This window comes from Mustela lutreola, chromosome 7 (genome assembly GCF_030435805.1).
Source record: "Mustela lutreola isolate mMusLut2 chromosome 7, mMusLut2.pri, whole genome shotgun sequence".
NCBI lineage: Eukaryota > Metazoa > Chordata > Mammalia > Carnivora > Mustelidae > Mustela > Mustela lutreola.
In genome coordinates, this window is record NC_081296.1 from 106,978,885 (window position 1) to 107,003,508 (window position 24,624).

The following is a 24,624-nucleotide window of genomic DNA, read 5'->3' on the forward strand; positions in this document are numbered from 1 at the left end:
TCTCTGCTCAGCGGGGAGCCTGCTTCCTTCTCTCTCTCTGCCTGCCTCTCTGCCTGCTTGTGGTCTCTCTCTGTCAAATAAATAAATAAATAAATTTAGAAAAAAAAAAAAAAAAAAAAGGCAATTCTGGGTGCCTGGGTAGCTCAGCTGGTTAAGCGTCTGCCTTTGGCTCAGGTCATTATCCCAGAGTCCAGGGATCAAACCCTGCATCAGGCTCTCTGCTCAGCTGGGGGCCTGCTTTTCCGTCTCCCTCTGCCTGATGCTCTGCTGACTTGTGCATGCGCTCTCTCTCTTTCTGTCAAATAAATAAATAAAATATTTCTAATAAATAAATAAATAAAAAGAAGCAATTCTCTAAAACATATTAAGAAAAACAACAATTTATCCCCCACCCTCCATCCCATTTCCAATTCCCAAGGGACAGCTACTTTCAATTCCTTTATTGTTTCTTTTGGTATTTACCTCCAACTCTTATCTCTTGATTTTTTAAGTGTTATCATTACTATTTATTGACTTCCCACTATGGCAGGTGATAACTTAGCTCTTTCCCAAAACCTCACCCCACATACACACTTCTATCCCCTCAATGATCCCAATATAGTTCTAATTTTTATTAGCTTAATTATCTGCATTTACATTGTCATAACTCAGCAAATACTATTTACAAGTGAGTCACAGAGTGCCAAATGAACATTTCTTCTTTTCCGAGCAACTTCTGCACTAGCTATAACTTTTTAATTTTTTTTAATTTATTTCTATTGCTAAATTCTTCCACTGCTGGCGAATGCTCTCAATACTTCAAATAGATCGGGCACCTGAGCAGTTCCCTCTTCTTGGAGACACTTCTGCAGAGCCCACAGATTCACTGCAGTGCCTGCGACTGGGCCTGCTACACAGCTTCTATCCTGGGAACTCACTACTCACTTCACCATCATCCTGGGGATTCTCTTACTCTGTCTCTTGTGCTGGGTCCTTTGGCCTATTACCCACATCCTCCTGACTGATTTGCTCCCTTGCTCCCATTCTCTAGCACCTTGTGCTTGTGAGAGGATATATGAAATACACATGTTTTGTGACCTTATGCTTATAAAAATGTCTTCATTTTATATTGTAACTAACTACAGTTGTCTGCATATTGAATTCTATGTTCAAGTCATTTCCCCTGAGAATTCTGAAAACATTGCTCCATTTTCTTGGGTTTCTAGGACTGCAACTGAGAAGTCCAATGCAATTCTGATTCTTGATGCTTTAACTGTATACTCTTTCTTTCTGGAAGCTTTTAGAACAGTATTTGTTCCCAACATTCTGAAACTGCAAAATGAGATGTTTTACATTCACCCATTATCCTGGGATTCAGTGAGCCCTTCCAATCTGGAAGGTCAAATCCTTCAGTTCTGGGAAATTTTCTCTATTTACTTGAAGCATTTCTTCCTTTCCATTTCATTTGATTTCCCCTTTTCTCCTCACTGCCATTTCTAGGCAGTCATCTCCCCCACCCCCCAATCTCCTACCACATGAGGAGTTCATCAGAGTATTCCACTCACCATTCTGCCTTGAAGTCATCTACCACCCCAGCCAGAAACAAACCCCTCATGCCACAAAAAAATTTAGCTTCTGTCACATTGTCATTCTAATATTATTCTCTCATAATCCTTGGTGGTTTCATTATCCTCATAGATGATACTTGCAAAGCCTAGCCTCTCAGTCTTTGGTCCTCTCTAGGGATCCAGTGATCTCTCTTCAAGTCTACCTTAGCCACTCGCTGCTATCGTCCCACACCAGGACTTGTAATTATCAATCTCAAAGCCCTCCAAAATCTCAATATCTAGCATACCCTCAACCCCTTCCTTTCATAAACACACACCCCCTTTCCATCTTCAGGTCACTCTGTCTAGCACATAATCCTCTAGGAACTACATTCCTATCATTTTCACCATCTTCCACTCCTTCAGGGGTTTTTTTTTTTTTCCCTCTTAAGCTTCCCAGCTTACATTCCATGGTCAGTCTTCATAATCACTCACCTACCTGTCTGGCTAAAATATAATCCAGATTAAATCAGATACACTGCTTATTCTGTACTTACACCCATAAAAATAAACATGGATGGAGGGAAAAACAAAAACAAAAACCTGTTAGCATCACCACACTAATGATCTTACTTTATTGTTTATTTATTTATTTGAGAGAGAGAGCACGTGAGCAGGAAAAGGGGCAGAGGGAGAAGATCTTAAGCAGACTCCTTGGTTATGCAAGGCATGGTCCCACAACCCTGAGATCATGACCTGAGCCGAAATCAAGAGTCCAACACTTAACCTACTGGACCATCCGGGTGCCTCATGGGCTCACTTTAAATTACTGATACCAACTATTATTGCTGTCTGGCAAACATTTTTTTTTTTAAAGATTTATTTATTTGAGAGAGAGAGAGCACAGGCAGCAGGAAGTGGGGGGAGGGAGAGAAGAATCTTAAGCAGATTCCCCACTGAGTGCAGAGCCCCCACACGGAGCTTGATCTCAGGACCCTGAGATCATGCCCTGAACTGAAACCAAGAGTCAGACACTTAATTGGACTGAGCCATCCCAGAGGCCCCAACCATTCTTTATTTTCAGGCCTTCTAAAACAACTATTTCATGTCTTCTCTCCTCAAACTACCTGACGAAATCATCATTTTTATTTCACTGAGAAAAACATAGCTAGTTGTAAAAGCAAAAACAAAAGAACTTCCTGAAGCATGTTTATCCACCCGCTTAACAAAATTGATGCCCATAGTCTATGTCTTCCCTCCTTTCACCATAGATGAATTTTCTGTGCTTCCACCAAAGAACCACACTTCCCCTCGTTCATTAGATTTTTGTCCCCTCTTGTTGACTCGAAGATGTTATTCCAGTAATTCTCCCTGTTTTGTCCTCCAATCTGTAGTTTCTGATTTCTACTGGATCTTTCTTGTCAACATACAAATATGCTTAAGAAATTCTTCACTTCACCCACATCCTCTTGCAGCCACTGCCCCATTTTCCTCCTTCCCTTAACAGCAAAATTTCTCTAATGAGTCTCCATATTCACAGCCTCCAGTTGCTCTCTACCTATTCTCTTGTACCCCATTAGGCATTTACCCTACCACTTTATAGAAACTGCGCTTGCCAAGGTCACCAACAAATCCCACAGTGCTAAGCATAATTAGGTTAATTGGCAGTTCTTATCTTAATTAATTTTTCAGCATCATTTGACACAACTGTTCCTATCTCTTCCTTAAAACCCTATCTTCAATTTGCTTACAGGACATTCCTACCACAGAGTCCATTCCTTCTGTCTCTTTATTGTTTACCTCTCACTTCAGTGACCTGTAAATGTTAACGGATCTTAACAGTTCAATCTTCTTCTCTTTCTCATCTAGCATCATTCACTTTGTGATCTCTTCTGGTCTCACGGTTTTATCTCCCAAATTTATAGTGCTAGTCTGTATCTCCACCATCAAACGTGGACTAGTAGCATCCAACTACCTTGCTGATATCTCTCTTTGGATGTCTAGATGGTATTTCACAAGTAGGATGTCCAAAAATATCTATTTTCAATCTTCCCTACTTCACTTATTAGCAATTTCACCTTTTGAGTAACTCAAGCTAAAACCTCAGAGCCACCTGGTCTCTGCTATTTCTCTCTCACTCCACATCTAATACATCAGCAAATTCATACAGCCAAAATACTGCTAGAGTTCAAATTTACTGCCACCTCCACTGCTAACACCCTGATCCAAACCACCCACCAACATCTCTCACCTGACTTACTACAATAACCTCCTAACTTTCCTTCCTTATTCTACTATTCCTCCTTCCAGTCTATTCCAAACATAGAAGTCAGGATGATCCTGTTAAAATACAAATCAGAAAATTCTGGTTCCACTGTAGCAACATAAACCCTCTCTAGCTCATCTTTCTCATTGATGACAATTATAAACTATGGACAGTAAACCTGAGAGCCCTGTAAACAAAAACAGGCTAACAGTAGACAAAATAATAGTATATTATTACAAGTATATTAAACTCAGTGGCATGCTATGTAGCTATCAAGTTTTATGTTTATAAAAATTGTGATTTTATTTCATGGAGCATTTCCTTTTCTTTTTATAGATTTTACTTATTTATTTGACAGAGATCACAAGTAGGCAGTGAGGCAGGCAGAGAGAGAGGAAGGGAAGCAAACTCCCTGCTGAGCAGAGAGCCCAATGCGGGGCTTAATCCCAGGACCCTGGGACCATGACCTGAGCCCAAGGCAGAGGCTTTAACCCACTGAGCCACCCAGGCACCCCAGCATTTCCATTTGTAAAGTGTCTTTAACATTTTATATTAACATGATCAAGTTAAAACCATTAATAAATCAAAGTCTTGAAAGCATAATAATAATTTGTTCTTAAGATGTTTATAAACTTGACTACAAAATTACATAATTTTGCATTTTACAGCTCATGGTGATGCTGTCAAAATTACATATTCTTTAAGTCAGGAAAAAGTCATCAACAGCAAATGTTAAAATAAAACAGAAAGCCATTCAGTCAGTATTATTGAATATAGTAAAATACTATACCAGGTACCAGGAGGACCATAAGGAAATAAACATAGTAACTAACACTTATAGGACACCATTACATGTCAGGAAGTGTCTTAATTACTTGAATTCATTTGGTCCTCACAATAACACTAAGGGGTAGGCATAATTATTTTCACCACCTTACTTTTTACTGATTAGGAAACTCAATTTATGTTGTGCAAGTCACAGTGTAAGTCATGGGGGCAGAGCATCTAACTAGACAATCTGGCTCCAGCGTTTTTGTTCAATCACATTACTATGCTGCTTGCTTAAAGAAAGAAGACTTAATGGTAAGGATCCTATTTTAAGTCCTTCAACACATTCAGACAAGTGCAGAGGCACAAAAAAAGATTAAGAGAAAAGTTAAATACCTGGTGTTCCAATGGCTCTTACGTAGGAGAATGCAATGCTGGCTTTTCCTTTCAGAGCACTTTCTATGTTCTGAAGGTCTTCCAGAGTAGAAATATATTTTACTTCATTAAAAAGAAGAGCACTGAAATAAACAGAGATACAATGGGTAGAAGAACCTGATATGTGGTTATTTAACACGTTTTCAGTAAGTTAAAGAACCTAACCAAAAAAGAAACTTAACTCTTTTGAACAAATTATCAGCAGTAAGAACTTAAGCATTTTTTTTAAAGATTTTATTTATTTGAAAGAGAGGAAGAGAATGTTCGAGCACAAGCAGGGAGAGAGACAGAGGGAAAAGGAGAGGCAGACTCGCTGCTGTGTAGGGAGCCCAACATAGGGCTCAATGCAAGGACCCTGGAATCATTTATCTATACCTGAGAACATCAACCAGGAATAGTTGTGAGAAATGGTACTCCTCCAACACAACTACCTTAATGTATGTAAGTTGTATGCACTAACATCTTATACTGGCCCAATAATCCCTTACACATCTCAGCCTTAACATATTTGAACTCTTTACACTCTAAACTGAAGGCTTTTTCCCACAGCATATAAGGCTCTTATATGTTCCCCGCTGAGCATAACCTACTTCTCCAGCTCCATTGTGTTTACCATTCCTCATGTCTACCATACTTTAGGCACACCTCAAGGCCTTTATGCAGACAGTTCTCTTTGCTGAAAACTATTCCCTCTGCTCCTTCTTATATATCTGGTCTCAGTTTAAACATCACTGCCTCAGAGAAACCTACCCTGTTGGTCCTATGTAATTAGGTCTGTAGCATTTTTCTCTTTAATTTCACACTATTTGATCCTTTGTAGTACTTAACCACAATTTATAATTGCTTATATATGTATTTGCTTGTTTATCCCCGAGTCTCTTATTAAACTGTTACCTTCCTGAATGAGGGCCTTGCATATTTTAATCACTATAACAATAATAACTTAGAATAGACCCTAGTACACTCTAAGGAATCAATAAACATTTGTTGTATAAATGAAAGAAAAAGCAGGGTGGGAATTATTTATTCCCATTCATCTGAAGAAATTCACATCCAAAACAGAAGAGCTTACTCATTCAAAAATGCATTTACAGAATTGAGGAGCCAGGAACAGAACATAAAAGATGTCTCTTCATTCCTAACTCAGTAATTTTTCCACTTGACCAAATTCTTCCCAATCATCTTTTCAATATATAGATCAGACTAAGTAATCGTATTTCTTCATCCAAAAGAATTTTCTTTTTAAATTTTCTACTTTTTTTTTTAATTAAAAGATTTTATTTATTTATTTGAGAGAGAAGAAAAGTGAGAGACAGAGCATGAGTGGAGTGGAAGGGCAGAGGGAGAAGGAGAAGCAGGTTCCCCACTGAGCAGGGAGCCAGATATGGGGCTTGATCCCAGGATCCTGGGATCATGACCTTAGCCGAAGGCAGCCGCTTAACCGACTGAGCCACCCAGGCACGCCTTAAATTTTCTACTTCTATATAAATTATTTATCCCTAACGACTCATTCCACTTAATCCCCCACATACACGTGTGTGTGTGTGTGTGTGTGTGTGTGTGTTAGGCTAAACTTTAAGGATTTTTAAAAACTGTTCCAAGTCCATATACTTAAATAAGCAAACTGTCTCCAATAAATTAGTCCACCAGAGTCTCCTCTTATGGAAAGCATGGCACTGTCTGAGAATATACCAGTTTTCAAAGTTTCCAGCCTCTGGATCCTTTTGTACCTTTAAAAAATCACTGAGTTCCTCAAAGAGCTTTGGTTTATGTAGGTTACATCTATATGTAGTTAACAAAATAGAAATTAAGACAGCAATTTAAAAATATTTGTTAATTCTTTTAAAAATAATAATAAACACCATTGCATAGTAATAATCTATTAAAAATAACAATTTTTTAAAACAAAAAAAATTGTGCATCATTTTATATTTTTGCAAATCTCTAATATTTGGGCTAAATAAAAGTCAGCTGTATTCTCATATCTGCTTCTTCAATCTGTTGTGACATCACACAACACACCATATAGCTTTCAGAAACTGAATTCATAATAGAATGAAAGTGAAAAAGGCAAATAATGTCTTAATATTATTATAAAACTATAATGACTTCATGGATACTCTGAAATAGGTGCCCTAAATTACAGTGGCTTACGTATTTACCTATACATCCTAGATCTCTTCATTTAAAAAAAAAAAAAAATGTAAAACTTAAATTTCTTTAATTCCCAGGGCTTTTTTTTTTTTAAGATTTTATTTAATTATTTGTCAGAGGCAAAAAAAAAAAAAGAGAGCAAGCGACAGGGCCAGCATGCAAGGGGAGGGGCAGAAGGAGAAGTAGGTGCCTATGGGGATACCTACGTCATGTCAGGCATAGTATGAAGCATTCCATAGTAGTGGCAATTTTATCAGTTTGGAGACTGACTAGCTCTAAACTCTCTTTTACTTGGGGGATTTCTGCTTTCTATGTCTTCACAGTGGGCAGAGCCCAAATCCCCACAAAAGCTAATAATATCATAAATTTGCTCTTCTAGGCTCCCTGCTGCAAGGCATGGCCATATGACCCAGAATCACTTGCCTGACATTCTGGATCAGGAGCCAGTGATGTAAAGAATAAGAATTATTTCAAAGAGCAAGGAGCCTGATGCAGGGCTCGATCCTGGGACTCCAGGATCATGACCTGATCATGATCAGGTGGCTTAACCGACTGAGCCACCCAGGTATACTTCTTGTTTCGTTTTTAAAAGATATATTTAGGGGCGCCTGGGTGGCTCAGGGGGTTAAGCCTCTGCCTTCGGCTCAGGTCATGATCTCAGAGTCCTGGGATCAAGCCCCGCATCAGGCTCTCTGCTCAGTGGGGAGCCTGCATCCCCCTCTCTCTCTGCCTGCCTCTCTGCTTACTTGTGATCTCTCTCTCTGTCAAATAAAGAAACAAAATCTTTAAAAAAAAAAAAAATAAAGATATATTTACTGAGAAGTACTATTTGCTAGATATTTTCATATTTTCACGTAAACCCTCAAGGGTACTATATAAATATTCTTTTGGCAAAAACTATAAATGTTATTTTAAACATTTTCACTTACAAAAAAATTTAAAAACCAATGATTGGTACCTTTTTACACTCTCAGGTTCCTTAATATGGACAGACCTTGCTGTTGAAATATCCCCCTACAGTTTCAGTCAAGGAGCGTATCAGAGCACAGACAAGGAGACCCCACCCTGGTGCTGGCAGGTCGACCCAGCCACCCAGACCTGTTTGATAGCATATAGGTTGAGATCCACTGGGACAATCACACCTGGCATGACCACCAGGGCTCTCTCCATGTGATTCAGTTTGTAATCAATGTAGTATTCCTGGGAAGACATGGCAGCCATCTGATGCATGGTCTGTTTCTGGTTTTGCTTCCTGCACTGCATGACAAAGCACTGTCTGAGTTGTCCAAGGCTGGGGAGGAAACACTTCTAGGAGAAAGAGAGCACCAGGACCAAGATGAGGCAGAAGATGAGGGCCACGGTGCCTGTGACCACCCTGTGGATCTTCATCGTGTTCTCAGCATGCTCACTGCTGGGGAGAGCCACAGCAGCTGGCTCGTGTGTGCCACCGAGCTGCCCCTCCCTGCCATCAGCAAGCACGGTGGCTGGACTAGCCGGGAGCTCCAGGTCACTGTTGTTGGGATGGTTGAGAGCAGAAGACCAACAGTGGACTTGGCCCTATCTTCACACAGGTGAAAGGTGTCCACAGCATCTAGGATGTCTTTGCCCTGTGTGTAATCTGGGCTGGCACACTGGGAGTTGTCATCGCAGTGCCCCTGGAAGCTGTGGAGCCACGAGGCCAGGCCACACACAATGCATCCACAGTCCCATATGTTCCTGGCCAGGATGATGCTCATCAATGATTTCCAAGAGTTGAGGATCCAGGGCTCAATGTACGTGAGGCAGCTGGAGTCCAGTTGCAGGGTCTGCAGGTGCAGCAGGATCTCAAACACATGCTCCATGTACTTGATCTTACTGCCCAACAGGTCCTTTTCTCCAGGTTCTAAACCTAGTCCAGCGAGCTAACCATGATGGCCACCTTGTCCCTCTTCAGGCAGAGGGAGTGCCAGAAGATGAGGCGTGGAAAGTGGGTGAAGTTCAACTTGACCAAGTCATTGTGTTCCATGTGCAGCTAGGTGAACTTGAACAAGTCAGCAAAAGAGCTGCATGCCAGACTCCAGCTAATTGTATCCAATCTAAGTATTCTGTATTATACACACATGAAACAACCTGAGGGATTATGTAATCTGTCCGGATCATAGTGGTGGTCACCGGTAGAGCGGAGATGCAAACCCAGATCTTCTGACACTGAGGCCAGAACTTTCTAAACTATGTTTAGTATTGTCCACTCATAAATGGGAAACTAGGTGAAAAGGGAAGCAACTAATGAATGTCAGGGGAGTCTCGGTGGCAATCTGGGTTGTTTGCTGCTTATACATTTTGGCTACCTGTCCAAAATTACCCTTGAAATATTTCAATCCAAAGGGAGAGGACATCTCGTGAACTTAATTGGACTACCATGTAATTCTAGACTTGGAAATTACATCTGCCCATTTATCTTTACTGCTTTAGCAGCTTTAATCCATTTGCTTCAAAAATCTTATCTGGGAATACAAATCTCCCTTTTTTGTTTCTCAAAAAAAAAAAAAAAACTGGCAAATATAAATTAACAAAGCCAACATAAGGGAGGCACCTACCTCATGTCAGGCATAGTATGAAGTATTCATACTATGGTAGTGGAAATTTTATCAGTTTGGGGACTGCCCAGCTCTAAACTCTGTTTTGCTTTGGGGATTTCTATTTTCTATGTCTTCACGGTGGGCAGAGCCCAAATCCCCCCAACAAAAGCTAATAATAATCATAAATTTGCTCTTCTAGGCTCCCTGCTGCAAGGCATGGCCATATGACCCAGAATCACTTGCCTGACATTCTGGATCAGGAGCCAATGATGTAAAGAATAAGGGATAGAACAGAATTATTTCAAGAAGCAGTAGAGCAATAGTCAGCTTTAAAACTCGGACTAACAACAGTATCAGTGACACTCAGCACTATTGCATCAGTCACACCCAGACTAGTTGTGGGTCATGTTTTTGACTATAATTTAGAACCGTATTAACTCTGAGTCCATTTCTCCAGCCCTTCTAGCGAGCCTGAGATTTCCTATATCCACTCCAAATCCTTTTCTGCTTAAGCCAGTCAGACCCAGATTTTGAGGGTTATCACTAAAAACACTCAGAAATGCACTCAGTCTTGCTTAATTTTCATAGCAACCATCTGAGATTAGTACTATCATTAACTCCATTTTATAGATAAGGTCATGGGGCTTAGAGAGGTTACCTTGCCTAAAGTCCCAAAGCTCATTAAGTAGTCATTATCTGTGAGGTAATAATAACCAAAACTAATGACATTCACAATCTAATGATCTCCGTGATTGTTCCCAGTGGCTTCCTAACTTTAAAACATTTTTAATGTCAATTTGTAGAATATGGGGATATCTAAAGATCTCAAGGATCCATTCACAAGCTTGTGCTCCTTTACTCAATTCACAAAGTAAAGAAATACTGAGAGAAATGGGTAAAAGGGAAAAGTCTGTCTTGGCATTTTCTTATTTATTGGTGGGGTGAACTAGCTTAAAGCAGTTCTGACCTGGAAGCTCTTCCTGTCCCAGAAAGGTCTTCCTTTACCTTGGCATGCTTTTCCTGAGACTGTCCTATCACAACCATTAGAATATGGCCCAGAACTGAATGGGTGTCAAAAAAAGAGAAAGAAGGATAGGGAGAGAGAGGGAGAAGAAGGAAGGAAGGAAAGAAAGAAGGAAGGAAGGAAGGAAGGAAGGAAGGAAGGAAGGAAGGAAGGAAGAAAAAAAAGAGAAAAAGAAAAAGAAACGAAACTGAAGTCAACTTGAACCTGCTTTTGGAGCAGCAGGCCATTCAGCCTTTTATTCAGAAAAAAAGACTATTTTTACATTATGTTTCTGTCATTATTGCTAGAAAAAAAAAAACCCACTAAAAAGGAAATATTACCTTCTATTTTGCCATACCAAATCCCTATGACAAAAAAAAAAATTTTTTTTAAAGAAGAAAGAAAAAAATGGGGGGAAGGGAAGGAGGAAAAACAACACAGAGAGAGAACAAATTACTTTTATCTAAATTAATTACATTGTGACTGGGCAGATCCATGTACAAAATGAAATATCCTAAAATACTTATTTAAGCATTTTCTAAACTAATACAGTTAAAATATCAAACAAAAGCCACCTCTGAAATATAAATGGAGAGTACAAGTAATAACAAATTCACAAATACTGGTCTTATTATTTTTGTCATATATTGTATATTCTCCTACTCACTTTCTCCTTATAAAATTTTATCACCAGAAACAATCTTGCAGACTTATAGCATGAAAGGATTTCTGCTTCTCCCATTTTTAACAACCAAACGGTGAAGCTTCCAAATTCATTCATCCATCAATGTAGTATTTTATGAACACCTAATACATGTCATGCAAGGTGCTATGCACTGGTATAAGGACGTCATATAATAGAGCAACATATACGGAAATAATCATTTCCACCAGTTAACATAGAGCTGTGAGGAATTCAAATCCAAGCAAGTAATGTTTTATTACAATTTCCCAATAAAAAGTATATCACTATCAAACAGAAACCCACTTAACAATATTGTGCATTAACAAACCTGACACAGATAAAAGAATAAGCAATAGACCAATCCTATTAAGAAAGGACCAACACGGGTGCAGTTTAGGATCTTAGAGGAAGACACTTCTAAAAGTAGCTTTTTCCAGAGGTTCTATAATAAAGTCACCTTAAGACTCAATAGCCTGGCTTGGTAATAATACGTTAAAGAACAAAGTATTAGCAAAAGTTGTGATAGTTGAAAATACTTTAAGTTCATATTATTATAAGTAATATGTTCATTTAAAGGGAAAGAAACCGCTTTGTGACAAAACACTGTCTCAAAAATACCAAGTACCACATCTTAATGAAAAGTTCATGAGATTTCATTGTTTCTTATAGTCCTGGATAATCTTTCCTTTCTGAATCATTTCATGGTATTTAGGAATCAAAAATGACTATAAGAATGGTCCTTCTTGGAGCGCCTGGGTGGCTCAGTGGGTTAAAGCCTCTGCCTTCAGCTCATGTCATGATCCAAGGGTCCTGGGATCGAGCCCCGCATCAGGCTCTCTGCACAGCAGGAAGCCTGCTTCCTCCACTCTCTCTCTCTCTCTGCCTGTTTCTCTGCCTACTTGTGATCTCTGTCAAAGAAAGAAAGAAAGAAAAAGAGAGAGAGAAAGAAAGAAAGAAAGAAAAAGGAAGGAAGGAAGGAAGAAAGAAAGAAGGAGGAAAGAAAGAAAGATCTTTCTTTGCAACTGCTACCTCATGGCAAGTATCACAGCACCTATCACAGCATGAATTCACATGAATTCACTTCTGTTGGCACTGTGTGTGGAACAGAACCACAGGCAGACATCTGAATTTGGGTTCCTTTTTTTTTTCTTAATTGCAAATTAAGAAAAAATAATTGCATTTTTTAAAAGATTTTATTTATTTATTTTAGAGAGAGATCACAAGTAGGCAGGCAGAGAGCGGGGAGGTGTGGGGGGCGTGGAGTAGGCTCCCTGCTGAGCACAGAGCCCAATGCAGGGCTCAATCCCAGGACTCTGAGATCATGACCTGAGCCAAAGGCAGAGGATTAACCCACTGAGCCACCCGGCCACCCCAGACTTCCTGCATTTACACAGAAAAAAGCAACTACCACTCATAGAGTACTGGGTAAAATTCACAATTTATTTTCACAGGCATTACCTTCTTTGATCTTCATAACAATCTCATGAGGTGCAACTATAACATTTAAAGATGTGCAAAACTAGTAGTCAGAAAAGATAAATTGCTCAGATCATACTATGGAAAATAAGGAATGGGAACTCAAATACTCAGTGAATCCTGACTTCCTCATATATCATACAATTTTCCAATCCACATTTGAGATTATAGTGCCTCAATCTCCTATCCTCTACCTAACCTGCCTCACACTGGTTAAATATATGATATTCTCAATCAGCAAATAAAGGTTAGCTGCTATCTCAACCTTCTTTTTCTAAATATTACCCTTTTACATCCAGAAGCTGGGAGTAAAATTTTCTTTATATAGTTATCAAACCACTCAATTCCATCAGTTTTGACTATGTATATTTTAGAAAGCAGGACTAAGAAGTTTTAGACTATAAATCCCAATTTTCATTTTTAACTTAAATGTTATTTATTTTGCAAATTGGTCAAAATTTCCATATGGTTCAAAACACAAGGTACTTCTGAGTTGAGGAGTTGTATCTATCTATAATGCCCTCCCCCAATCCCAGTTTCCCTACTTCATTCCTGTAAACCAACATTTATCAGTTTCCTGTGAATCTTGAATATGTGTCCCATATACATATAAACCATAAACATGTATTTATATATGCCTCTGTTACAAGACAGTCCTCCCTGGATTTCTCAGTGTTCCCACACAGTCCAAGTCTCCCACAGATGAAACCTAGCATGACATTAACATTGGAGACTGTCTCCTCTGTACCTTCTAAGCTTGCCTCCTTTCTCTGAAGCCATCAGCTCCCTTTCAAAAAGCAATAAAACCTTTCCTATCCCCCCTGGAGCCGAAGAGTTAAATTTAGGGGCAGAGATCTTCTCCTGCCCCAGAGAGGATCTGTTTACTTTCAGAGAAAAAAAAAAAATAAGCTGAGCACTCTACCACTATCTAGAAAGAAAGATTAAATGTGTCAACTCTTATAGAAGTTCAGAGATTCATGGGCCCCTGGGTGATTCAGTCAGTTAAGTGTCTGCCTTCAGCTCAGGTCATGATCCCAGGGTCCTGGGATTCAGCCCTGCATCAAGCTCCTTGCTCAGTGGGGAGCCTGCTTTTGCTTCTCCCTTACCGTCTCCCCCTGCTTGAGTTCCCTCTCTTGTTCAAATATATAAATAAAATCGAGTAAAAAAAGAAGCTCAGAGATTCATAATTTCTGAGTTCTCCTTCTCCAAACCTCACTGTAAGTCTAGGTGTAAGCATATGGCTCTCACATTGCTGCTCTGTGAAGACCTGGCTAAGGGGGACCTAGTATTACCATGCTACCGTGATTGCTGTCACTGCCGTGTGGTTTAACTTCTGATTCAGAGTCCTGGTGTTTCTGCAATTATATATACAAGTAGAGTAATACCAGAGACCCTTCTGAGATTTAGACTTAAAACCTGCTGTCTTACATACATGGTGCTGAGCTATACTCTCAACACTCACTTGGTTTAGTTTACTTAACATATCCTGAAATATCAGTGCAAGAAAAAAAAATTTTTTTGAGAGCAAGCCAGCAAACACACAGGAACACGCATGTGTGCTCACACATACATGTGCACAAGTAGGGGAGAGGAGGAGGAAGAGGGAGAATCTTAAGTAGGCTCCACACCCAGCACAGAGCCCAACACCAACTGGACCCTGAGATCATGACCTAAGCCAAAATCAATAGTCAGAGGTTTAACTGACAGAGCCACCCAGGCACCCCAATGTAGGAAAATTTTAATAGACAGTAAGTCAGTATATTTTTACTCAGTGATGTTTTAGGAGTATTTTAAATATCTTACCAAAAACACTACTTAAGGGGCGCCTGGGTGGCTCAGTTGGTTAGACGACTGCCTTCGGCTCGGGTCATGATCCTGGAGTTCTGGGATCAAGTCCCGCATCGGGCTCCCAGCTCCATGAGGAGTCTGCTTCTCCATCTGACCTTCTCCTCACTCATGTTCTCTCTCACTGTCTCTCTCTCAAATAAATAAAAATTTAAAAAATCTTAAAAAAAAAAACACTACTTAACTGGCCATAATGGTCCAAAAATAGATAATTCTTTAAATATTTTGTGTAATGCTTACCCTAACTTAATGTGTTTTCCTATTCTTCTATTTTTACTAACTTAATCTTTTTCCTAAACACAACTTTCCTATGTTCAGAGAAAAAAAGTTAGCTAAAACCTTGATCTTTTCTGTTGTCAAAGAATTCTCAATGAAAACATTCTACATAAGGAACAAGTTCAAATGCTTTGAAGAAAAAAAAAATTAGCATAGGTTTACATGTTTTTAAAAGTCAAATAAAGCAATACAAATATTCTCAAATACAAGTTTTGAGTACATATACAAGCATTTTGAGAAATATAAAAACAATCTAAATATTACATACAAATATTTCTTCTTCTTGATTATAATAAGGCTAAGAAGAAGACTTGAGTCAAATAACTGACAAGTTAATTGAAATTAACATGTCTGAATAAATGCCAATGAGTTTTGGCTCATCAGTTTATTGCCTAATAAAATGCTTAATTTAAACTTAAAAGAATTATTTATATATAATTATATACCTACTATATAATATACTTACATATATACACACACATAGTTCATATATTTATTTAGTATCAGGTAGTGGTGTCTTAGAAAAAAGACAAAGTTCTTATGTATATATTTAAAATCAAATAACAGTGTTTTGGGGCCTCTGGGTGGCTCAGTGCGTTAAGCCTCTGCCTTCAGCTCAGGTCATGATCTCAGGGTCCTGGGATCAAGCCCTGCATCAGGCTCTCTGCTCAGCGTGGAGCCTGCTTACCCTCTTCTCTCTGCCTGTCTCTCTGCCTACCTGTGATATCTCTCTGTCAAATAAATAAATAAAATCTTTAAAAATAAATAAATAAATAAATATAACAGCGTCTTAAGGAAGAAACTCAAGGATATAAACTAAAATAAATAAATAAATAAGTAAATAACTGTTTCGCTCTGGGTAATGGGATTATTATGAATTTTACAAGGGTTTTTTATGGCTTTCTATATTTCTCATGCATTCTACAATAAACATATTACTGTAATCTAAGTTTGTTTTTCCAGTCTTCTTTAAAATAATAAAAATTCAATAAGGTCAAAGGACATAAACTTAATGCATATAACTATAATTATACATTATACTTGTTTCCCATACACATATATTATACATATATATACACACATAAAATATCAATATGTGTATGCTATTAGACAATGAAAGAAAATAAACCATTTACAATAGAAACTAAAGAGATAAAATACCTAGCAATATATTGAAGTGTCCAGTCATAAGTCATGAAAACACTAAAACTCTACTGGAGGTCACAAAAGAAAAGATGAACAAATGGAAAGACGTCAGGTTCCAGAATGGGAAGATTCATTATAAAGATACCAATCATCCCTAAAATAATTTATAAATCTAATGCCAGTAGGATTTAGTCAGGGAGGGGAAGAAACTGGATGAACTAATTTTAATGTCATATGTAAACAAAACAAGCAATTCTGAAAACAGAAATATAAAGGCCTGCTCATATGAAATATATAAGACCTTCATATTATAAAGCCTCAATAATTAAAGCAATGGTACCAGTGTGTGTGTATGTGTGTGCGTGTATATATATATAGCAATGGTACCAGTATATATATATATATGAAATGGCCCAAAGATAGACCCAAATATATATATACATGAGCATTTAATTATAAAAGGTAACATCTTGAATAATAAAGAGATTCACTAATCTCAGTTGTATTGAGTTGTATTGACACAACTGTGTAGCTACCTGGCTAGTATAGAGCTAAATCCATTTCTATACTAGTTAAACTCCAAACATCAAAGATTATGTTTAAAATTGAAACCATTAAAACATTAAGAGAATAAATACAAATAGAATCTCATCTTTGACAAAGGAGCAGAAAGTGATTTAATGAAGAAAGGATAGCTAAAACAACTGGACATCCACATGCAAACAAATGAAATTAGACACTGGCTTTACACTTTCACAGGAATAACTCAAATGAATCAAAGATCTAAATATAAAACATACAAACGTCTTCCATAAATCTTATAAAAGATAACATAGAAAATCTTGATGACCTTGGATTTGGCAATGAATTTTTGGATATAACACTGAAAGTACATCCATGAAAAATGTTAAGCTGGACTTATTATTATTAAAAACTCCTGCTTTGTGAAAGACACGTTAAGAGAATGAAACAAAGCCAAGCCCGGAAGAGAATATTTGCAACATGTGTAATAAAGAATTTGCATTCAAAATATACAAAAGAACTCCTAAATAGTGTTGGGAAAACTGGTTAGCTACATGCAAAAGAATAAAACTGAACCACTATCTTATACCATGTACCAAAATACATCCAAAATGGACTAAAGACTTGAATGTAAGACCTGGAATCATAAAACTCCTAGAAGAAAGCCTAGGCAGTAAGCTCTTTGATATCTATCTTAGCAATAATTTTTTGGACCAGGCAAAGAGCAACACAGGCTTTCAGAACAAACAAACAAATGGGATTACATCAAACTAAAAAGCTTTTACACAGTGACGAAAATCATCAGTAAAAGGAAAAGACAGCCTACTGAATGGAAGAAGATATCAGCAAATCGTACATCCTATAAGGAGTTAATATCCAAAATATATAAAGAACCTATACAACTTTAAAATTCCCAAATAATCTAATTAAAAAATGAGCAGAGGACTTGAATAGACATTTTTCCAAAAAAGACATACAGATGGCCAACAGGTGCATGAAAAGATGCTCAACATCACTAATCAATAATAATCATCACAGAAATGCAAATCACAACTACAATATCACCTTACACCTGTCAGATTGGCTATTATCAAAAAGACCCAAAAAAAAAAAAAAAAAGTGCTCTTAGGCTATAAAGAAAAAGGATCCTTTGTACAGTGCTGTTGGAAATGTAAATTGGTAGAGCCACTATGGATAACAACATGGAACTTTCCTAAAAAATTACAAATAGAACTGCCATATGATCCAACAATTCCACTTGTGGGTATTTATCTGAAGGAAACAAAAATACCAATCTGTAAAAATATATGCATTCCTATATTCATTGTACCGTTATTTACAATAGCCAAAATATAGAAGCAATCTAACTATCCATGGATGAATGGATTTTTTAAAATGTGACACATACATATACACATATTGTAGTATTACTCAGCCATAAAACAGAATGAAATCTTACCATTTGAGATAACACAGATGGACCCCAAAGTGTATTCTGCTAAGTCAAGTAAGTCAAACAGAGAAAGACAAATACTATATGATTTCACTTACATGTGAAATCTAAAAAAAAAAAAAAAAAAAGAACAAAACAGATTCAAGGTGGGAGGGGCTGAGGGCAAAATAGGTGAAGGGGATTAAAAGGTACAAACTCTCAGTTATAAAATAAAGTCATATAAAGAGAAATCCATCGGTTTGATAAGAATCTGCCAGACCATAAGGTTCTTGATCTGTGCAGGTTATTAATGTGTAAGAGCTGCCTATTCGAGGATTTCTCTAGAGGCTGGCAAGAATACTGAACCAGCTGTCATTTCTATCTTGCTGGTCTGACAGGCTTGGAAATGTCTGAACCTAAGGACCCACTTTCCTTTCTTACCCAATGTTTTCCTGGCAGAACACTATGGATTGTTAATTGCCATAAGCTGGAAAACAGTTTGCATTTACAACTGTAAATGTATTCATCCTTTTAACTTATGGAAGGATTTTCTCAATTGTTTAAGACAGGCAGTAAATTTTGGTTTCTATTGTTCTGTGAAAACATTAGGCCCCAGCAAAGCATCATTGTGTGAGGAAAATAAAGTGCTGCAGCAAAGAAAATAAAAAATAAATAAGTCATGGAGATGAAAGCACAACATGGTGACAGCAGTCAATGGTATTATAATAACTTTAATGGTGACAGATGGCAAGTGTTAGAATAATTTGCCAACGTATAAAAATATCAAATTACTATCATGTACACCAAAAACTAATAGGCTATTGTGTGTCAATTATACTTCAGTAAAATAAATAATAAAATTTAAAAAGACTTTTGGTTGTCAAAAACACAAAACTTCAACAATAAGAAAACAATCTAATTAAAATACGGGCAAAAGATGGGGCAAAAAAAAATATGGGTGGCTCAGTCTGTTAAACATCCAACTCTTGATTTTGGCTCAGGTCATGATCTCAGAGTCATGAATCTGAGCCCATTGTAGGGCTCCACGCTCAGCAGGGAGTCTCCTTGAGATTCTCTTTCTCTCCCTCTGGGCCCCCCACCCCTCTAAAATAAATCAATCTTTTTTTTTTTTTTTTGGTAGTTTTTGATGTAGTGTTCAATGATTCATTAGTCATGTATAACATCCATGGCTCATCACCACTTGTGCCCTTCTTAATACCCATTACCCAGCTACCCCATTCCCCTCACCCCCTCCTTTCTGTAACTTTCAGTTTGCTTCCCAGAGTCTGGAGTCTCTCATGGTTTGTTTCTCTCTCTTTCTTCCCATTCAGTTCTCCTTCCTTCCCCTTGTCTACTGTGATGGACCAGAGCAAAGGACCAAAGGACCATAAATAAATCTTTAAAAAAATAAAAGTAAACATGGACAAAAGATTCAAATAGATATTCCACCAAAGAAAATACACAGATGGAAAATAAGGATATTAAAAGATGCACAACATCATATGTAATTAGGAAACTGCAAATTAAAACAATGAGATATCACAACTGGAATGGTTAAAAAATTTTTTAAAAATTGACAATACTGGGGTACCTGGGTGGCTCAGTGGGTTAAAGCCTCTGCCTTCAGCTCAGGTCATGATCCCAGGGTCCTAGGATCGAGCCCCGCATCAGGCTCTCTGCTCAGTGAGGAGCCTGCTTCCCCTCTCTTTCTTTGCCTGCCTCTCTGCCTACTTGTGATCTCTGTCAAATAAATAAATAAAATCTTTTTTTAAAAAAATTGACAATACCAAATGCTGACAAGGATGTGGAGCAACAGGAACTCATTCATTCATTGTGGGTGTGAATACAAAATAGTACAGCCCACCTACACATGAACATTTATAGAAGCTTTATTCATAATTGTCAAAACTTGGACTCAACCAAGATGTCTTCAATAGGTGAATGTATAAACAAACACTGGTATAGCCACACAATGGGATATTATTCAGTGATAAAAGAAATGAGCCAACCAGAAGAAATAAACAGACATTTCCCCAAAGAAGACATCTAGATGGCCAACAGACACATGAAAAAATGTTCAACATCACTTATCATTAGGGAAATGCAAATTAAAACTACAGTGAGATATTACCTCACACCTGTTGGAATGGCTAAAATCAAAACCACAAGGAACATGGGTGCCTGGGTACCTCAATTGGTTGTGTCCAGACTCCTAATTGTGGCTTAGGTCAAGATCTCAGGGTCATATGATCAAGCCTGGTGTTGGGTTCCATACTGGGCATGGAGCTTGCTTAAGATTCTCTTTCCCTCCCTCTCTGTCCCTCCCCCACTCTCTCTCTCTCTCTCAAAATAAATAAATAAACACAAGAAACAAGTGTTGGTGAGTATGTGGAGAAAAAAGAATCCTCATGTAATTTTGGTAGGAATGCAAACTGGTATAGCCACTCTGCAACAGTATGTGGAGAAAAAGGAATCCTCATGTACTTTTGGTAGGAATGCAAACTGATATAGCCACTCTGCAACAGTATGCAACAGTGTTTTTAACTCAAAAAGTTAAAAATAGAGCTGCCCTATGATCCAGCAACTGCACTACTAGGTGTTTATCCAAAGGATACCAAAACACTAGTTCAAAAGGATACATGCACCCTCATGTTTATTGCAGCATTAATTATAATAGCCAAATTATGGCAGCAGCCTAATGTCCATCAACAGATGAATGGATAATGATGTGGTGTGTGTGTGTGTGTACATATGTATATACATACACATATATGTACATGTATACACATATGTGTATATATGTATACATACACATGTGTGTATATGTACACACATATATGTACGTGTATCTGTGTGTTTATATATATAATGGAATATTGTTCAGCCATGAAGAAGAATGAAATCTTTCCATTTGCAACAACTTGGATAGAGCTAGAGAGTATAATGCTAAGTGAAATAAGTCAGAGAAAGATAAATACCATATGACTTCACTCACACATGGAACTTAAGAAACAAAAAAAAGAGCAAAGGCAAAAAAAAAAAAAGAGAGAGAGAGAGAGAGAAACAAACCAAGACACAGACTCTTACTATAGAGAACAAACTGATGGTTACTAGAGGGGAGGTGGATGGGGTGGATGGGTAAAATAGGTGATGGGGATTAAGAGGTGCACTTGTCATGATAAGCACCAGGTGATGTATGAAAGTTGCTGAATCACTAATTTGTGCACTTGAAACTAATATAGTACTGTATGTTAGGTATACTAGAATTAAAAGTTTTTTAAAAATGAGCCATCAAACCATGAAAAGACATGGAAGAAACTTAAATAAATATTGCTAAGTAAAATAAGTCAATCTGAAAATCTACAGTTCTATGATTCCAACTATATGACACTCTAGAAAAGGCAAAACTATAGAGACAGTAAGAAGATTAGTGGTTGGGGAGTGGAAAGGAGGGATAAATAGGTGAAGCATGGGATTTTTTTCAGGCTAGTGAAACTATTCTGTTTGATATTATAATGGTGAATATGTATCATTATACATTTGTCAAAACTCACAGACCTGTACAACAGAAAGCCTGAATCTTACTGTAAACTATGGACTTTTGTTAATAATATATTGATATTGGTTCATCAGTTGTAACAAATGTACCACACTAATGCAAAATGTTAACAATAAGGGAAACTGAACACAGAAGAGAAAGGAGTTATACAGAATTCTCTGCACTATGTGCTCAATTTTCTCTAAATCTAATACTGCTCTAAAACAAAACAAAAGAAAAACCAAATCTAGGGGCACCTGGATGGCACAGTCAGTCAGCTGAGCATCCAACTCTTGATTTTGGTTCAGGTCATGATCTCAGGGTCTTGAGGTCAAGCCACACATCAGGCTCTGCATTCAGCACAGAGTCTGCTGGTCTCTCTCCTTCCCCCTCTGCCCCTAATCCCCGTTTATGCTCATGCTCTCTCTCTAAAAATTAAAGTCTTTTTAAAAATATCTAGTTCATCCTCTAAATTGGAAGGGTAAGAGACTAGTAGTGGTGTCTTGTACACTCATAATCACATCCCAGAGAGAGAGAATTCCCAGTACCATCGGCAGAAATTCACAAGTTGCAGAACCTAGGTTTGATTTACTAACTCTTCTCTTTAATCAAGCTGTTTGTTTAGGACAAAATTGATCTGAAGACTGACAGAACAAACTGCACATCTAGAGGGAGAGAAGAAGACATATCATGGAAGGTAGGAGGTGCAGAGATGTGGTTTGGGGGAGAAATAGATCATGGGTGCTGCAGAGGGCAGGGAACCCTGGTCACAGAGGAGGGAAGGAGAGAGGGAAAGAGGAATGCACAGGGGACTGCATATGGAAAACACTTCCCCAGAGCAACTGACAGGGAGAATGAGAGGAGCTGATTTTCAATATTGTGGGGCTCAAAGACTAGAGTTTTAGCTGTCCACAGCAAGATTGGTGTGGATCCTGGCAGGGGCTACAGTTCTCCTGTGGAGAAAGAAGGCAGATAGCCTGGAGGCAGATGTTGATCGTAGGATTCTTTGGAACTCACTAGGAGAGGCAGTTCCCCATTCTTGAAGCGCATCTGGGAGAGATGGACTAAAGAGCCAGCATGCACTGTTTCCCTCTCCACCTCTCAGCATAGATGCAAAGACACCTGCTGAGGGCTGCTAACCTGAACACCAGCTCTTTGTTGCGGTTTACAAACAAACTCCAAACCTCTGCACTTTGGTGTGACTACTCTTCTGGGACAAACCTGTATCACTCTCAGCACAGTGAGACCTTGCCCTATAGGATACTGTAGGACCCCACCATGCCAGGTCCTTAAAGTTTGGAGTTTTAAAACACAACCAGTCTGCCTGGGATAGACCCCAAGGTGCACTGTGCTATCAGGAGGGCAGCACTGCTGGACAAAGACAGGGTAAAGGCAGGTATCTGAGGGATGCGTAGGACACACGAGGGGAGATTCTTTGCCCTTCCAGGAGGACTTCCTGGACAGTGGCAGGCATATACTCCCCTCTCTAGGGGCAAGAGAGAGGGCTGGCCCCATTTCCCTCCCCCTCCACCTAGCATAAACTAATTTCAATAAGCAGCACAATGCCAACAGTGGTAGGCTAAACAGCTTACACCAAGCCTTGCCCCCTGTGTTCTGTTGCTGCTGCTGCTTTCTTGGACAAGCGTGCCTAAGAACCAGCGTGGTGGGACCCTCTCCAAGAAGACCAGCACAACCCTTCATCCTCCATATACCACATCTACTAAACATAAAGCTCTATAAAGCTTCAGCTCTAGTGGAAATAGCATCAGGTCTCTTTTAACAGAGGGGAGGGTGCCTGGGTGGTTCAGTGGGTTAAGCCTCTGCGTTTGGCTCAGGTCGTGATCTCAGTGTTCCAGGATCAAGGCCCACATCGGGCTCTCTGCTCAGTGAGGAGCCTGCTCTCTGTCTCTGCCTGCCTCTCTGCCTACTTTTGACCTCTCTCTCTGTCAAATAAATAAATAAAATCTTTTTTAAAAAATGGGTTCCTAGGTGGCTCAGTGGGTTTAAGCCTCTGCCTTCGGCTCAGGTCATGATCCCAGGGTCCTGGAATCGAGACCCACATCGGGTTCTCTGCTTAGCTTCCTCTCTCCTTCCTCCTCTCTCTCTGCCCACCTCTCTGCCTATTTGTGATCTCTATCCATCAAATAAATAAATAAAATCTTTAAAAAAAAAAAAAGACAGGAATACACTAGTTAAAACGTGCCACACTCTGGCCAAGATTCAAACACTCGCCACTGCAGGCAAGGAGAAACTCTGAAGAGGACTGACCTGAAGGAAAGAGAGGCCAAAACACACAGCATCAGAGTACACACTCTGACACACTTCCTGAAGCACCAGGCCCTGGACAGTACAGGACCTCTACTTCATAAAACCATTACTCTCAAGAGCAGGAAAGATAACAGGCTTTCTTCTCTTTCCTTTTTTTTTTTTTTTTTTTGATACCTTATATATTTATCTGACACAGAGAGAACACAAGCAGAGGGAGCAGCAGAGAGAGAGGGAAAAGCAGGATCTCCGCTGAGCAAGAGGGAGAAGCAGGCTCCTTGCTGAGCAGGAAGCCCAATGTAGGGTTCAATCCCAGGACCCTGGGATCATGACCGGAGCCAAAGGCAGACACTCAACCAACTGTGCCACCCAGGTGCCCCCATAACAGGCTTTCCTAACACAAAGAAGAAAACAGAGACCTATACAAAATGCCAAGACAGAGGAATACATCCCAAAAGAAAGAATAAGAAAAGATCACACTGCCAAGGATCTAATGAAAACAAATATAAGTAATATTCCTGATCCAGAATGTAAAGCAACAATCATAAGGATACTAGCTGGGCTTGAGAAAGGCACAGAAGACAGCAGGGAGACCCTTATCCAAGAGATAAAAAACCTAAAATGTAGTCAGGCTGAAATGAAAACTGCAATAACCAAGATGCAAAACTGACTGGATGTAATGACTACAAGGATGGAAGAAGCAGAGGAACAAATAAGTGATACAGAAGA

At 38.7% G+C, this 24,624-nt stretch overlaps 1 protein-coding gene and 1 pseudogene across 8 annotated transcripts in view; both read right to left on the reverse strand.

The window, feature by feature from the left end:
* Positions 1 to 24,624, reverse strand: part of TXNDC16 (thioredoxin domain containing 16) — a 107,229-nt gene that overhangs the window by 56,880 nt on the left and 25,725 nt on the right. For all 8 annotated transcript variants that reach the window (XM_059182101.1, XM_059182097.1, XM_059182096.1 and 5 more), the window contains one exon: positions 4,957 to 5,078. In XM_059182101.1, coding sequence (XP_059038084.1) covers positions 4,957 to 5,078 — 122 coding nt within the window. The remainder of the gene's footprint in view (positions 1 to 4,956; positions 5,079 to 24,624) is intronic.
* Positions 8,188 to 9,730, reverse strand: LOC131835425 (leucine-rich repeat transmembrane neuronal protein 1-like; annotated as a pseudogene).